General features: G+C 38.0%; 1 protein-coding gene across 2 annotated transcripts in view; it reads left to right on the forward strand.

The window, feature by feature from the left end:
• Positions 1-2217: 2217 nt before the first annotated feature.
• The window catches only part of MDFIC (MyoD family inhibitor domain containing), a 144349-nt gene continuing 129044 nt past the window's right edge, over positions 2218-17522 (forward strand). The window contains exons 1-4 of one of the 2 annotated variants that reach the window (XM_079932624.1): positions 2218-2256; positions 3987-4133; positions 10720-10974; positions 12158-12324. In XM_079932624.1, coding sequence (XP_079788750.1) covers positions 12234-12324 — 91 coding nt within the window. In that variant the 5' untranslated portion in view covers positions 2218-2256; positions 3987-4133; positions 10720-10974; positions 12158-12233. Of the gene's footprint in view, positions 2257-3986; positions 4134-10719; positions 10975-12047; positions 12325-17522 lie in introns of those variants that run through there. The other variant, XM_079932625.1, reaches the window with a different exon arrangement.

Genomic DNA, 17522 nt, shown 5'->3' on the forward strand with positions numbered 1-17522 from the left:
TGGAGCATTTAATCCATTTACATTTAAGGTAATTATCAATATGTATGTTCCTATTACCATTTTCTTAATTGTTTTGGGTTTGTTATTGTAGGTCTTTTCCTTCTCTTGTGTTTCCTGCTTAGAGAAGTTCCTTTAGCATTTGCTGTAAAGCTGATTTGGTGGTGCTGAATTCTCTTAGCTATTGCTTATCTGTAAAGGTTTTAATTTCTCCATCAAATCTGAATGAAATCCTTGCCTGGTAGACTAATCTTGGTTGTAGGTTTTTCCCCTTCATCACTTTAAATATGTCCTGCCACTCCCTTCTGGCTTGCAGAGTTTGTGCTGAAAGATCTGCTGTTAACCTTATGAGGATTCCCTTGTATGTTATTTGTTGTTTTTCCCTTGCTGCTTTTAATATTTTTTCTTTGTATTTAATTTTTGATCATTTGAATAATTTGTGTCTTGGTGTGTTTCTCCTGAGATTTATCCTGTATGAGACTCTCTGTGCTTCCTGGACTTGATTAACTGTTTCCTTCCCATATTAGGGAAGTTTTCAACTATAATCTCTTCAAATATTTTCTCAGTCCCCTTCTTTTTCTCTTCTTCTTCGGAACCCCTATAATTTGAATGTTGTTGCATTTAATATTGTCCCAGAGATCTCTGAGACTGTCCTCAATTCTTTTCATTCTTTTTTCTTTATTCTTCTCTGCTGTAGTTATTTTCACTATTTTATCTTCCAGGTCACTTATCTGTTCTTCTGCCTCAATTATTCTGCTTTTGATCCCTTCTAGAGAATTTTAAATTTCATTTATTGGGTTGTTCATCATTGTTTATTTGTTCTTTATTTCTTCTTTGTCCTTATTAAACGTTTCTTGTATTTTCTCCATTCTATTTCCAAGATTTTGGATCATATTTACTATCATTACTCTGAATTCTTTTTCAGGTAGACTGCCTATTTCCTCTTCATTTGTTTGGTCTAGTGGGTTTTTACCCTGTTCCTTCATCTGCTGTGTGTTTCTCTGTCTTCTCATTTTGCTTAACTTACTTTGTTTGGGGTCTTCTTTTCACAGGCTGCAGGTTCATAGTTCCTGTTGTTTTTGGTGTCTGCCCCCATTGGGTAAGGTTGGTTCAGTGGGTGGTGTAGGCTTCCTGGTGGAGGGGACTAGTGCCTGTGTTCTGGTGGATGAGGCTGGATCTTGTCTTTCTGGTCATCAGGTCCACGTCTGGTGGTGTTTTTTGGGGTGTCTGTGACCTTATTATGATTTTAGGCTGCTTTTCTGCTAATGGGTTGGCTTGTGTTTCTGTCTTGCTAGTTGTTTGGCATAGAGTGTCCCGCACTGTAGCTTGCTGGTCATTGAGTGGAGCTGGGTCTTGGCATTGAGATGGAGATCTCTGCGAGATTTTCACCATTTGATATTACATGGAGCTGGGAGGTCTCTTGTGGACCAGTGTCCTGAACTTGGCTCTCCCACCTCAGAAGCAGAGCCCTGATGTGTGGCTGGAGCACCAAGAGCCTGTCATCCACATGGCTCAGAATAAAAGGGAGAAAAAAAAGAAAGAAAGAGGAAGATAAAATAAAATAAAATTTAATTTAATTAAAAAGTTATTAAAATAAAAAATAATTATTAAAAATTTTTTTGAAAAGTAATAAAAGAAAAAAGAAGAAAGAAATAAGAGAGCAACCAAACCAAAACACAAATCCACCAATGATAACAAGTGCCAAAAACTATATTAAAGAAAGAAACTGACAGACAGGACCCTAGGACAAATGGTAAAAGCAAAGCTATACAGACAAAATCACAGAAAGTCTCCCACCTCAATTTTGGGATGATTCATTGTCTATTCAGGTATTCCACAGATGCAGGGTACATCAATTTGACTGTGCAGATTTAATCCGCTGCTCCTGGCTGCTGGGAGAAATTTCCCTTTCTCTTCTTTGTTTGCCCAGCTCCGGGGATTCAGCTTTGGATTCGGCCCCGCCTCTGCGTGTAGGTCGCCTGAGGGCATCTTTTGGGAGGTCTGAGGTCTTCTGCCAGCATTCAGTGGGTGTTCTGTAGGAGTTGTTCCACATGTAGATGTATTTCTGATGTATTTTGGGGAGGAAGGTGATCTGCACTTCTTACTCCTCCGCCATCTTGAAGCTCCTCTAAGTTACTTTTTATTGTATTTTAGTTTAGGGAGCATCTTGGTGGACCAGTTATACAGAAGACAGTTTAGAGAAAGTTACTCTGAGACTGCGTTGGATACTGACAGAGCTGTCTGATGCTACACATCTGTGTGGGTTATTTGGATCAAATATTTTCAACTTTAACTGCATTTTGGAATTACCTGGGGAATTATTAAAATTCACAGATGTCTTTGCCACACCCGAAGCCAACTTAATCAACATCTCTAGGTATAAGACCAGGTATTAGAGTTAAAAAAAAAATCTCAGATGATTCTGATGTGCTCATGAGGTTGAAAACCATTATTTAGAAAGCAAAATGTTAGATATATTCTAAGTTATTGGCTACCAATAATAGCTAACATTTATTGTAAATTTTGTGCTAAGCATTTTCCTCCTGTGTTCTGTAACTAAATCCTTGTGGTTATTTTGTAAGGCAGATGCCATTATTATCCTCTTTTGTGGATAATAAAAGTAAGGCATTAGAGAGAAAGAGCAATTTGCCCAAGGACGTGCAAGTTGTGAGTTAGGGGCTTCCTGTCTAGGCACTGTGATTCCAGAGTTTGGGCATTTAACCACTACTTCCCTAAATTCCTCTTTTGACAGACTCTATATGCTTAAAACTAAGACGTTATCTTCACTCACTATGATAAATGCTAACAGGAACTCGAATTAATTCAGTGCTAAGTTCTTCTACCCACAAAATCAAATACTCTGCTATTTTGATCATAGTAATATATTTTTGTATTTTTTAATCTACTCCATCAGAGACTTCTGTTAATAGTTGTACACATAGAATGTAACAAAAGTTGTTCCCCGTCCTCCCTCCCACATTTGACAGTGAAATAGGGAAGTGATTTTGGCCAAATCTTCATGCGAGTAAAAAGACATTAAGGCTGATTCAGGTAGTCAAAATAACACAGCCCTGTTTTCTCTTGGGTTGTAAACTGTATTTGCTGGATTCACATCAACTAAGTATAGAAAAAAAAAATCTCTTAATCTAATTATCATTCCCTATTACAGCAAAACCTCAGTTGAATGGATGCCAAATAATGGCACTTTTAAATAATTGGGAACATTTTTTAACATTTTATTTCTTCTTCATTGAGAAGTAAAGGAAGAGCAAGTAGTTTGGAATCAGGGGCCTTCAAAAGGTTCATCGCTATTGTTCCTTCTTTTGAAATTCTATCCCACTAATTATCTGCATATTTAAATAATGTTAGTTTTCTCTTGGAATCCTTTAGAAATCAACACAGTGCTGGCTGGTATGACCTCAGAATCAGGAAGACAGCTAATCTTCCATTTGGAATTTAGGACATGCAAACTTGTATTGCTATTTATTCTTCTTTCTCTCTTAAACATCCATACTGTTGCTGCAATTAGATATTAAGTCCCTAGGGTCTGTACATTCTTTCCCTTTTGAGTCTCAGCTCCTAGCAATAAACACATAAGGATTGCTGGGTGATGATGGGAGGAATACAGAACCAATCTCCTGTGCAGCTGGCTTTTACAACTGTGACATACAAGCAAATTGATATTCTTCAGGAATTTTAAGGTCATTATTGACATATGTTTACTATGCAGTATTTACAGTGCTATTTTTAATATTTATTTTTAAATATTTAGGCTGTAACATGTGATATCATTCTTTCCCTGTGTTTACACTATATTAATGTTACAGGCTATATCATATCTCCCCTCTCCCCAAATTCATATTTGAAGTTCTAACCCCAAGTATCTCAAGATGTGACTGTATTTGGAAATAGGGTCTTGAAAAGGCAATTAGATTGAAATGAGGTCATTAGGGTGGGCCCTAATCCAATATGACTGGTGTTTTTTATAGGAAGAGGAGACTGGGATACTGACAGGCTCAGAGAGAAGGTCATGTAAAGACACAGGGAGAAGACAGCCATCTGCAAACCAAAATAGTTGCCTCAGAAGAAACCAACCCTGCCAACATCTTGATCTAGGACTTCTGGCTTCCAGAATTGTGAGAAATTTCATTTCTATTGTTTAAGTCTGTGGTACTTTGTTATGACAGGCCTAGCAAACTAATACAACTAATTTAGCCTATTATAATCTTATGAGCCTACTTGCTGTTCCAGGTAAAATAATAATGTCTTACATTTCTTTAGTACTTTTAGCATTATTAAGTTATTCAGCATTCTATTTTGTTGTCTGTTTGGGTTTCCATAACCCCTGGACAGAATACAAGGTAGATCTCTATTTCTCCTTCTCTCCTTTCCTGGAACAAAATTTAACCCAAAATGAACAAAGCAAATGGCGTCCTTCCTGATACCTAGGTGTGAATTTATGTAAAGGTGAATTTTTATTTGGGAACTTTTAAAAACTAACCTTCTGTTTTGAAAGGAAAAAAAGAAAGGATTCTTCCCAAAATATATACAACAAGATACGAATATTTAGGAACTAAGTATGATGATTTTTAATGTCACCCTAAAGCTCAGATTAGCCATCGGAAGGCTTTGGTGCAGAACCTGGCCCTCTTGGTGATGGATGTCAGATCTAGAGGCCTGTGTGGGCTCCCAGAGTTTTGAACATTAAAGACTGGGATGCTGTACAAGTTTCCTGAAAACTTTTACTGGATACCAAACATAGTTTTTTAAATTGGCCTTCAAATATGTCCTTGTAAAAGAATTTCACACCAGATATCAATAAGTACCAATAATTTTCAAGGGTCTAATTTTGTTGTGTAACAGACATTTTCTGTATTTAAATATTTCTTTTTTCTCCCCTCCATCATACAATGTCTTTTAGTTTTGCCCTGTTCTCCTTTAACAAACTTCCATTTCTAACCGCAGCTCAGTAACTTTATCTCTTTAACTTCATAACTTATAAAATGGGTAGAATAATAACCCTTGCTTTATAAACATTGTTTTCAGGTTGCAGAGGGTGAAACACATAAAGCATTTACTAGCTTGATGTTCATATTCTAGGAACTCAAATAACTGTGAGCATTATTATTATAATAACAATTAAAATATCTTTCAGTAGGTCTCTATGTATGTAACTATTTGTGAATTCACATAAAGATAAATTATCATGTGGAGCAGTTATAGAATAATTTTCAATATACTTGAAAAAATAGTTAAAAGGTTTGTAGATAATATAAAGAAATGAGTATTTCAGATAATGTAGTGAAAAGCTGTTTATATGCAATATTTTGCTTAATCTTCAGAAAAACCTTCTGAATAGGTATTATTAACTCCTTTTTACGGGTGTGAAATCTGGGTCTCAGTAGGAACATCCATGACCTGTCCCAGCAAAATCAGACAGAAGTTAGTGAAGCTCAGCTTTGCACAGTGGCTCTATCTTAGCTAATGAGGTTTATCCGAGGTGCAATTATTGCTAATTGAAAACTTTTCTCTAACGCTGAAAGGGTGTGACATATAGTCAGCCTTGGCAATGTTTGAGAGTCTCTACAGAGACTGAATTAAAAAAAAAAAAAAAGTTAGGGAAGCTGGAGCTCAAACTCAGGCTTTCACTTCAATCCAGTGTTCTTTCCAGTCTGCCACACGTGAATTTCAGGGATTTTTAACTGGCCGTTCCTGCTTGTTAAGCTCTAAAACAAATCACAACATAGAAATATTGTGTGCCGTACTATTTATTTTATTACCTTCTATTTTTCAATAAATAACAAACTGTAATGATATACTTGGGGCTCTTAACTTTCATTATTCGTAATTCAACACCTAATTCTCTCCCACTCCTGAGGCTCCTCTTACAACACAGACGATATGTCAGCTGCTCTCTGAGGGACATCATTAGACACGGTGAGAGTAAGTCCTTGCTATGTCTCCTGTAACGATGGGAGCTTGTTGTTCATTCCTTTTAAAAGGATCCCCTCTCTTCCTCTCAGATTGCAAATCAAAACTTGATAGACTTCTTTACTAATGCTTCATTTTTTCCCCATAGATACTGTCAATTTTGTAATTAAATACAGTTTTCTCCTTGATGGCTCAAGCTTAGAGCACATTTTAAGTTCATCCTTTGCAAGTGGATACCACCTCGTGTATCTTGTGTCTTGCCCTCATTCCTGGTTCCTTCTTTCTTTCCTCCTTCATGTTCTTTTCCTTCCATTCTTCCTACAAGTTGGATATTATTTTTATTTTGCTACACTGTATCTTTGTATATACCTAAAATCCTTCTTGAACAAATCAATCAAGCAATGGTGGCTTTTGTATGTAATTAACCATCTGATTTCAGGATACCTGGCTGTTCCAAAGAAAAACCCAGAGATGTCATGTTCTTTATTTTGCTTTGGTTCACCCAGCTGACTTACAGGGTAACAACCTTGGGATCTAAAAATAAGAGATTCAGCACTGCTTCTGAGCAGCAAATATGCTCATAAAGTGATTAAGTATCTCTGCAGAAAGTTGTAAGCAAGTTTGTCTATGTGAGAATTATTAAGCCACAGAACACTTTGTTGAGGAAAAAGTAGGGAGAAAATAAAGCCTTTCTTATTAGTCATTTGAAAAAGAAAACTAGACAAGGCATTAAAAATTATACCATGGAAAAACTGCTCTGCTAAAAACTGGATTGACTGGAAAACCCAAGACTGTTAGTGAAATCTCCCATTCATAAATCAAATGATTGGATGAAGATTCTGCTTAGCAAAAAAATAATAATTATTATTCCTTTACATAATATGTTAGTCTCTCACAAAACATGTATTTAAAATATTTCAAATAGTGCCATCCAACTGCCTTCCTTTTCCACTGACCTCCTCCCCAGCACCTTTAGATTGGGCAGCAGGAGATGCTGTAGTGAACATATTATCTTTATAATTTCACAAGCCCCTCAGCTGGAGTTCAGGATCAATTCTCACAATTTAATCCTATCTGCCAAAGAATTTTTAAACTACATAACTGACAAATAACCTGAGCTGTAATTTATGGATCTTTCCTCCGTGGGAAATAGTTACAGCTGGTTTTTAATACAAATTGCCTTACAATGTTGTAAAAGCTGAGTGATCTTACCAAGACCAACTGACTCCAGAAACAGAAACAAAAAAATAAAACACAAGAGCAACATCAAAACAGTTGCTAAGCCTTGTGTCTCTAATAAAGGACAAATTCTGGATCTAGTTACATATTTCATCCTCAGCCTAATCTTATTATGTTTGTTTGTTGTTGTTTTTTAACATTTCATTGATACTCTTCCAATTCTTCTCCCAAAAAGGTATTATGGTCACATCATTGTTTATTTTCCTGATTGGAATATTATTGCTTTAGTAAAAAATTCTATGTAATGCATTTAGGTAGTGACATTCTTTGAGTTGCACATGTATACAGTTGACCCTTGAAAAACATGGGTTTGAATAGTGCTGGTTCACTTACGCATGGGATTCTTCAATAGTAAGTACTACAGTACTACATGATCCAGGGATGGTTGAATCCAGGGATGCAGAACGATGGATATGGAGAATGACTGTAAGTTATATTTGGATTTTCAACTGCGGGAAGTGTTGGCACCCCTGACCCCTGCGTCGTTCAAGGGTCAACTGTATTTGGAAAAGATGTCAATTTTTTGCCTCATTTATGTGTCAAAACTCCATAATGCCTATCTAGTTCCCCATGTATCCAGTTGCTTATTCGACATGCACATCCAGGCTCTTCAAAAGATGGACAGCAGATCTAAAACTGCATTCATCATCATCTTTCCCTATACCTCGTCCTCTTTCCATGGTCCTATTTCACTGAATTCCATGGCTATTTTGCTTTCCCTCACTGAGTACATTCAATCCAATACCTCCTCTAAAGCTCGGAACTCCATCCTCTCTCCTTCCCCAGTGCTGTTGCAACCTCTCACCTGGATTAATGCACATGGGCTCCTGTGATGGTTTATTTTATGTCAACTTGACTGGGCTAAGGGATCCCAGATAGCTGATAAAACATTATTTCTGGGTGTGTCTGTGAGGATGTCTCTGGAAGAGATTAGCATTTCATTCAGTAGACTGAGTAAAGAGATTCACCCTCACCAATGTGGGGTGTGTCATCCAATCTGTTAAGGGCCTGAATAGAATAAAAAAAGGTGAAACAAGGGCAAGTTCTCTCTCTTTCCTTGAGCTGGGACCTCCATCTTTGCCTGCCCTCAGACATCGAAGCCCCAGGTTCTTGGGCCTTTAGTTTCCGGGACTTAATGCTAGTAAGCAGCCCACCCCTCTCTACCTTGGGTTCTCAGGCCTTTGGAATTGAACTGAATTATTATAGCACCAGCCTTCCTGGTTCTTCAGCTTGCAGGGAGCAGACTGTGGGACTTCTCGGCCTCCATATCCCTGTGAACTTGTTCCTATAATTAATTTCCTTTTATGTAAATCTTTATATCCTATTGGTTCTGTTTCTGTGGAGAACCCTGACTAAGACAGCTCCCAACCTTGACTCTTCTCCTAGATTTTAGTCTTCCATTCTTTCCATTCATTCTCCAAAGGCAACCAGAAAGACCATCCCAAAGAGTCGACACAATCATGTCAGCCCCCAGTTTAAAACCCTTTGGTGTGGTTGTTGGTTTATTTCTTTTTATTCTTTTAGAAGTTTTAAGCTCCTGACATAGTTACAGGGCTCTTCCAGACTTGCTTTCTTCCTCAGCCTCACCCTTCACCTTCTGATGTCCATGATGACAGTCTTACCAAGTTACGTTTATTGTTATGAGGGCTTATATTCCCTTTGGCTCATTTTTGCTCCTACTCAGGCAAGAAATTTTCTTCCAATGACCCTTCCTCTACCAAGGCTCATTTAAGTGCCCCTGCAAGGTACTAGGATATGACTTTTCCTGTTATACTACTCATCCCACTGTACTTTTATTGTTTATTTCTTGTTTGTGTCTCATCCACTAGACTATAAGCAATGTGTCCTGTTCATCTGCAAACGCACAGCACCCAACATGTTATTCAAGTCATACATTTTCAAGGCAATTTTGCTTCTGACTCTTCAGCTTTCTTTTCATATTTCTTCAATAACAATTCACATTATAGCTTCATTGTTTAAAAGATTTTTTAAAGTACTAACAGATATATTAAAGATTCAACTGCATATGAAATATAAAATATACTAGATGACTTCAATTTTGGCAAAAATTTAAACATACTCTGATTATGGGGACATCAAAAAGAAGCTATAATTTGCTAAAGATATTTATGTACTACTAAAACCAAGATCTTTCAAAATCTTAGAGTATTTCCAGGTTGTGCCATTCTGTTTTTTTTTTTTTTTCCCCTCCTTGGCAAGAATTGTTTTTTTTCCCTATTGAACATAAAATGTAGTCACTTTTTTTTTTTTTTTTTTTTTTTTTTTTAGTACGCGGGCATCTCAGTGTTGTGGCCTCTCCCGTTGCGGAGCACAGGCTCCGGACGCGCAGGCTCAGCGGCCTTGGCTTACAGGCCTAGCCGCTCCGCGGCATGTGGGATCTTCCCGGACCGGGGCACGAACCCATGTCCCCTGCATCGGCAGGCGAACTCTCAACCACTGCGCCACCAGGGAAGCCCTATAGTCACTATTAACTTGATTATATGCTGCAAATGATAAAGCTAAAAAACGACTTTAAGAAGTTTTTCTTCTGCCCCTGGATAAGGCTATACTTAAAACTTTCCAAAGATAAATCTGTTTAAGAACAATCTTAGAGCTTCCCTGGTGGCACAGTGGTTGAGAGTCCACCTGCCGATGCAGGGGATATGGGTTCGGCCCCGGTCCGGGAAGATCCCACATGCCGCGGAGCGGCTGGGCCCGTGAGCCATGGTCGCTGAGCCTGCGCGTCTGGAGCCTGTGCTCCGCAATGGGAGAGGCCACAACAGCAGAGGCCCATGTACCGCAAAAAAAAACCAACCAACCAACCAAACAAAAGAACAATCTTAGAATGTATGTTTTAGGAGCAATATAACATGAACATTAATTATAACCGGTATGTATGTGAAGATAGAATACAATTCATTTATTCAGGCAATGAGTGATACTGCTTAACATTATATAAAATACCACAATGCATTTTATAGTAGACTCCTAAATAACTTCCTTTAAATACTGAAATATTTATGTATACATTCAGATAGCAAAGAAAAAATATTGGTCACATTTTTCCATTTGGGAAACTTTAGTGTTTCTTTGAGGAACATGATAAAAATCTCAGTTTAACAAATAGTGTAAGTTTGTAGTTCATTCCCGGCTCTGTGACTTTTCCTGTTTAGTTTTTAGCTTACTTGGTTACATAACCATTGCTTTTGCTTAAAGGTCAGCCAAGAGTAAAGTTATATCTTGCTGGAGGTGAGATGTAAACAATGTCTGATCTTGCCCTGCCATTTTTCTTAAATCTTCCACAGAGCTGGGTGAAATTGTGCCAGTATTCATAAAAGAAGATTATGTTTTAGAATCTGTATTGTATTATTCAATAAATATTTCAAGGTGTCTGCAAACAGGGATTAATGGGTATTATATTTCAGGAAACCAGAAAGGTATCAACCTGAAGAATTAAATAAAACACTCATGTCTGATGCTCATATAAACTGTAACTTAAAATAAAATGTGTGTAAACTTCCTTTTCCTTTTGTTTCATTTTCCTGTCATAAGGTAATACAGAATAAAATGAAATGAGACCAAAATGAAAGGAGATTAAAAAAAACTAAATCTGACCTTCACAATGAAAAGTAATACCTCTCTTCAATCATCATTGTTAATAGTCAGCGATGGCGTCTGCATGCAATTAAAACATCTGGATGAAAAATGTATGGTTCAGAGTCTCAGTGGCACCCTGCACATCAGTGCAATTGGAGACATCTGGACATGAAGGGACAGTACTGTAAAGTTTTTCAACTGAAATTTGTGGTGAGATATATATTAAAACATTCAATCATATTAAAAATGATTGGATTCTATGGAAATTTCTTGGCTTTTAAAACACATTCTATTTATGTCATCACTGTACATGTTAAGTTGGATCTTCATTCAATACTTAAGGGAATCATTAGTGATCTTAAATGGTTTTTTATCTGCTGTAAAACTCCTACCAAGAGCCTAGCTGAATGCCCTATCCCCGTGTTTCTGTCTCTGTTCCTGCTCTAGAAAATTCCGCAAGCAGGGCAGCTACTACTGCCTAGAACATCCTTTTGTCATTTAAGATGTCTTTTATCCTCATAATAATCAAATTCATTTTTATTTTTTAAATTAAAAAAATTTAAAGATTAGCTCCTCTCCTTCAATTGTAACCTAGACCTTGAGCAGAGAAAAAAAATAATGTGTACTTAAAATCTCTTCTAAGTGTTATTTTCATTGATTTTTCCTTCTAAGAAGAGTCATATTTTTCAAACATTCCAGGTCACATTCTGGCCTAGTGTTAAGAACTCTAGGAAGGACTAGATCCTGACTAATTCTCCTTTTCGTATTTTTCTTTTCTCTCTCTCCTTTCCTTCCTTCCTTTCTTTTTTTTATGTCCAAGTAATTTTTTATTGAGATTTAATTGACATATAACATCATATTAATTTCAGGCATACAACATAATGATTCCGTATGTGTTTATATTGTGAAATGATCACCACATCAAATCTAGTTAACATCCATCCAAGTGATTTTTATGCACATTAAAGCTTGAGAGGCAAGGCTTAGGTAAGTGACTCTCAGCCCAGGCTCCCAATGAGGATCACATGTGGAGTTTTAAGAACTCTTGTCACCTGTGCCCTCCCCCACAGATTCTGTCAATTTGTCTGGGTGGGAACACCAATGTTGTTTTAATTAAGTGCTCCAGGTGATTCTAAGGTGAGGCCACGGTTAAGGGTGGGGTCACGAGTATATTAGGAGAGTTGAGTCAAGCCTGTAGTCCAAGCGGAGGTAACAGAGTCTGCTCTACGTGGGTCTGGTACGGGCAGGACAGTGTTGCCCACATTATCCAGGCTGTAGCAGAATTTGGGGGCATCTGTGGGAAGAGAGGGCCCCTGGAGACAGTGAAGAAGGAACTCAAAGTTTAATCTTCATGCAGGAGCTCATTGTTTCTGAATTTCTTCTGAGACAACAGGAAAGAGGGTATTTCAAGTTCCTTCTTCCCGTGGGTGTGAGAGCAGCGAAGGGTCTGTGCTGAAGCCTTTAAAGTCATGTTCTCAAGATGCATTTGTGACTTCTCCACCTTATCTCACCTGAGGAGGAAACCCAGTGAAGGAAAAATAAGAAATGGAAGGTTCTCAGGTAAATGTCGTGTCCTGGGTTGCGGGCAGTGTTCTCTTTTCCTCCTGAAATGCTGCTGTCTTAGAACGTGCTAATGTTTGCTTCTGTTTCTCTGCTGTTAACAAGTTTGATTTCAACTACTTTTTTTCTTTCTCTTTCTGTGACAGTCAAGTGATCTTCAGAACACTTCTGCCCTTTATCCCAGAGCCTTCTCTCCATTTTCTCCATTCAGACTTCTAATATGCCTTGAGCAATTCTTACTGCTAATGAATGACCTAAAACTACCAAAAATGTTCCCTTTGCGTCAGATCAACTTGGGAACGTGTTGATATCCAAGATTCCTGTGTGGGATGAGGTGGGGTCCTGGGATTTCAGTGAAGAAGGAGATCGTGTAGTTTTTAGGTCTCATCTGGATGCTCCGTCAGCTCTGGGTAGACAAGGATTAAGAAAATCCGTGTCGGGCTTCCCTGGTGGTGCAGTGGTTGAGAGTCCGCCTGCCGACGCAGGGGACTCGGGTTCGTGCCCCAGTCTGGGAAGATCCCACATGCCGCGGAGCGGCTGGGCCCGTGAGCCATGGCCGCTGAGCCTGTGCGTCCGGAGCCTGTGCTCCACAACGGGAGAGGCCACAGCAGTGAGAGGCCTGCGTAACGCAAAAAAAAAAAAGAAAAAGAAAAAAAAGAAAATCCATGTCAAACAGGATGGCATTAATGGCCCAGAATAACTCACAACTTCCTGAAAAAGAAGAGTAATTAGGAGAGACAGAATCTCTATAATACTCAAGATTAATGACTTAAATACACTATTAGAGATTACAGAATACGGGCACTATATGTGGCTAGATATTTGAATAAAACTGATGTTTTTCATGATCAGATCTAGAGTATCATTTACTTGTTTTTCTGGCCAATAATGTCATAGCAGTGATTGCGTTCTTTGGGGAACGTTGATATCAATCTGCCCCATTACTGCTGATGTTAACTCCATACACTTGGTTCAAGTGCTCTCTGCCTGATTTCTCTACTACTCCTCTTTGTACTTTAAAAAAAATTACTTAAAAACCTAAAAATGTTCAAGGAAATGGATTTATGTTGAATTTTAAGATGCTACTTGTCCTATGAGACTCTTTTTTTGTGGTAGGAACCAAACGTTTTGAGCTTATAATTAACTGATAACAGTATCAGTGTACCTGTTCCTGTATGGTTCTACGCCTAAATCTTTCTCACACACGGTAACTTATTAGCTCAAAATTGGGTTCTGGTGGCAGCCAATTGCTCCCATTCTTGGCTGCCATTATCTTAGAAGATGAATCACCTTAAATACCCTCAGCTTGGTCTTTGGCTTCTGTTATCCCCATTTGAGACTTGCTGCAATTAGGTGTCCAGACCAGGGTCTCCCCAACATGCTTCCAGAGAGTCAAAGAGATGCCTTTAACAGAATCCATTAAAGTTAACATTAAACTTGGCATTGAAAAGAGAATCTAGGAAATGTACCTCACATATTTATCATTTTGGCTCATGGATAAGAAGCAAGAAAACAAAGCAAATAAATCTGAATTTGAGAAGATATTATCGTTGCCTAAACTCTGATGCTTTCCCTTTCATTTCCTATTCCTTGAAAGTGAAATTGCTATTTTGGGGGCTAACAGTTTCCAGCTATAGTTAACACAAGAATATTTGAAAATATCATCCTGAGCTAGTAGTAGTGTGAAAATCAGCAAGAAAGATGAACTTTCTCTTTGCATATCCAGAAACTCTTACTGGCAATCTCATTTGTCAATTTCCTTACTAAGTATAGTCTAACCTACTGCAATAGAACTTTAACCTCGGAGGAAAAAACTATGTATTATTTCTTGATATCCCTTCTTCCCTTTTTCTATAGTGATACAATTTGTGATTTTTTTAACTGAGCAGATGCTATCCAAAAAATAAAAACTACATTTTCCTGCCTTTGTTATCCAGGAGTCATCTAGTACATTTAGGTTCTGATAGATGGAATGAAAGGGAAAGTGGTATGTCCAACTTCTAAGATGTTTTCTTATTGAGAGAAGGTATGTTCTTCCTTTTCCACCTTCTGGCTGGCAGGAATGTGGACATGATGGCCAGAACTGGCACAGTCACCCTGGACATGAGATTATCTGGGCAATGTAGGTCATGGTAGAGCAACAGGATAGAAGGAGGCTGAGTCTCTGACATCTTGAAGTGACATACTGAATCTGGGTCATTGACCTCTGAACTTATTTGTATTTGAATCTTACCTGTGTATCATGCGTTGATAACAAAGAAGCAGAAATGATTGCCTTATAGTACCTAGTGTAATCAATACAATTGCTTCTCAGTAGCCTAGCCTATACACTAATGAATGAATCATTATAAAATTTTTATGGCATACCATATTATGGTCATATGCATAATACAGTATTGGAAACATTGTTGCATTAAAAAAACCCACTTACCTGTGATGATAAGCTGATGGGCAATTTCTCTATGAGAGGCATAGTGTACTATAATGTAATTCTTTCCAATCAAAGTTATAAGAAAACTAACACATTTTTATTAAATATCCCTCACCTTATGCCTATATAAGGATAGGCATACAAGTCTTGCACACAATGTTCTACATGATGAATACTTAGGCAATAATAATGATGACATAAAAACGTCTCATACAGCTCTTGCTGTGCAGTTATTAGATTTCCACATGCAGATGCTCACACACATACACAGTAGATAAGTTTATTAACTGTATGGCATGATGGCTATTTACTGTTCATTAAGTGGAAGTGGCATCAGAAGTTCTTTATCATCTTCACATCGAGTAGGCTGAGGAGGAGGAAGAAGAGGGATTGGTCTCGTTGTCTCAGGGGTGACAGAGGTGGAAGAGGTGGAAGCGGAGGAGGGAGAGGCAGGCGCACTCAGTGTTACTTTATGGAAGTACGTCGTGATTTCTGTCTGACTTGATTGCTTTTTAATTTCTCTAAATATGTTTTTCTATAATACCAATCCTTCTTCCACCTCCAGCTTTAATTTCAGTACCAGTATCATAGAGGGGTACATGTCGTAAGAGAAGTCAAAAGCAGTCTTGAATAATAGGAACCCTTTTGCCCGATTGTCTAACATCAGTTTGTTTTCTGGCACTGCTTTCTCCATCTTCTTCTTCGTGTGGCACTGGTTCAGAAGCACTCATCTCCATCAGGTTGTCTTCTGTGAATTCCTCTGGCGTGGTGTCTATTTGCTCTTCAATTCCTCCATCTTTTTGGCCATATCCACAATCTCTTTCATGGTTTCTTTGATTGATTCTGTCCTAAATCCTTTGAAGTCATGCACAACGTCTGGACTGGACACAGTTTTCTCCAGCAGGAATTTATCTTTTTGGGCTTGGTGGCTTTGACGGCTTTTTCTGTAACCGCAATGGCACCTTCAATGGTGTAATCCTTCCAGACCTTCATGATGTTCTCTCTATCTGGTTCTCTTCCATAGTGTTGACAATTCCTTTACATAGTGTACCATGTGTAATGAGCTTTAAAGGTCCTTATGACCCCATGACCTAGAGACTGAACTAGAGACGTGTTGGGGGACAAGTAGACCACTTGAGTGCCTTCGGTGTTGAACTCATGTGGTTCTGGGTGGCCAGGGACATTGTCTAATACCAAAACAACGTTAAAAGGCAGCCCCTTACTGGCAAGGTACTTGCTGACTTTAGGGACAAAGCATCAATGGAACCAATCCAGAAAAAGGGTTCTCATTGTCCAGAACCCTTGTTGCACAAGCAAAATACTGGCAGCTGGTATTGATCGTTTCCGTTCAAGGCTGAGAGGTCAGCAGCTTTGTAGATGAGGGCAGCCCTGATCACAAACCCAACTGCATTTGCACAGAACTTTAGATTTAGCCTATCCCTTCCTGCCTTAAATCCTGCTGTTCACTTCTCTTCCTCACTAATAAGTAAATGTCTTTTGTGGTATTTTCCCCCAGAGTAGGGCACTTTAGTCTACATTAAAAACCTGTTCAGGCAGATACCCTTTCTCCACAATGATTGTCTTAATGGCATCTGGGAACTCCTCTGCTGATCTCTTGATTGGTAGAAGCTGCTTCTCCTGTTATATTGACATTTTTTTAAGCCAAATCTCTTTCTAGAATTATCAAACCATCCTTTCCTGGCATTAAATTCTTCAGCTTGAGAGTCTTTTTTTTTTTTGCTTTGAGTTGTCGTATAATAACTTTGCTTTTTCTCAAATTATATTAGAGTCTTATTGGTATGATTTTCTTATAGCAATCCTGCACCCACATAAGAGCTGCATTTCCAATATGAGAAAAAAATATTTCACCAAAAGTGCAAAGATTTTGCACCTACTGGCATAGCTTCATGAATTTCCTTTTCTTTTTTTTACAATGGTCTTATGCTGGATTCACTTATCTTGAAAGGGTGGGCAACTGCAGCTGCAGACCTCAGTCTATGGTACATATCGAGCAATCCAACGTCTTCTTGTCATGTCGTGACTTTTCTCCTTGGGAATACTTGAAGCATTACTAGTGGCACTTTGTGTGGTTTCGTGGTGCTATCCAAGGTTTATGCTAAACACTATGAAAAATAGTTGAGAACTGCAAGAGATCAATTTTTACTGTGATATACAATTTACTGAAGAGAGAACTTCTCACATGGAGATGAGAAGCATCACATGGCGTCTTAAGCAGACACTTGCAATAGGAGCTCGCTGCAACAGCAACAGACGGCGGCTATGAAATTACTACAGTAGTACAGTATGCACTAGAGTTAACTTTATGCAGTTATGACATAATTCTGCACCTTTATGTTTGTTTACATTTCTCTGAACTGCGAATGGTGCCGTATATGGTCTGTAAGTGTGGTGTGTGTAAGTTCTGATAAATGTTAATTTTTTGTAATAGATTTATGTGTTTTATGGCAATAAATGATAAAATAAAGTAGTATCTACATATAACTTGGGTATTCATGACATACCTAACTTTTTCTTAGTTTTTGAATATTTCCAGGCTACACAATTCATCTGCAAGTTTTTTTCAGATTGCTTCAAATTTCCAAAAAACATTTAAATATATTTATTGAAAAAAATCCATGTATAAGTGGATCCATGCAGTTCAAAGTTGTGCTGTTCAAGGCGTAACTGTATACATATGATATATATCTTACGTATATGAGATATATATAATATATATAAAATCATGTTTTCTTTATCCATTCATCCA

The sequence above is a fragment of the Stenella coeruleoalba genome (genome assembly GCF_951394435.1).
Source record: "Stenella coeruleoalba genome assembly, chromosome: 9".
Classification (NCBI taxonomy): Eukaryota; Metazoa; Chordata; class Mammalia; order Artiodactyla; family Delphinidae; genus Stenella; species Stenella coeruleoalba.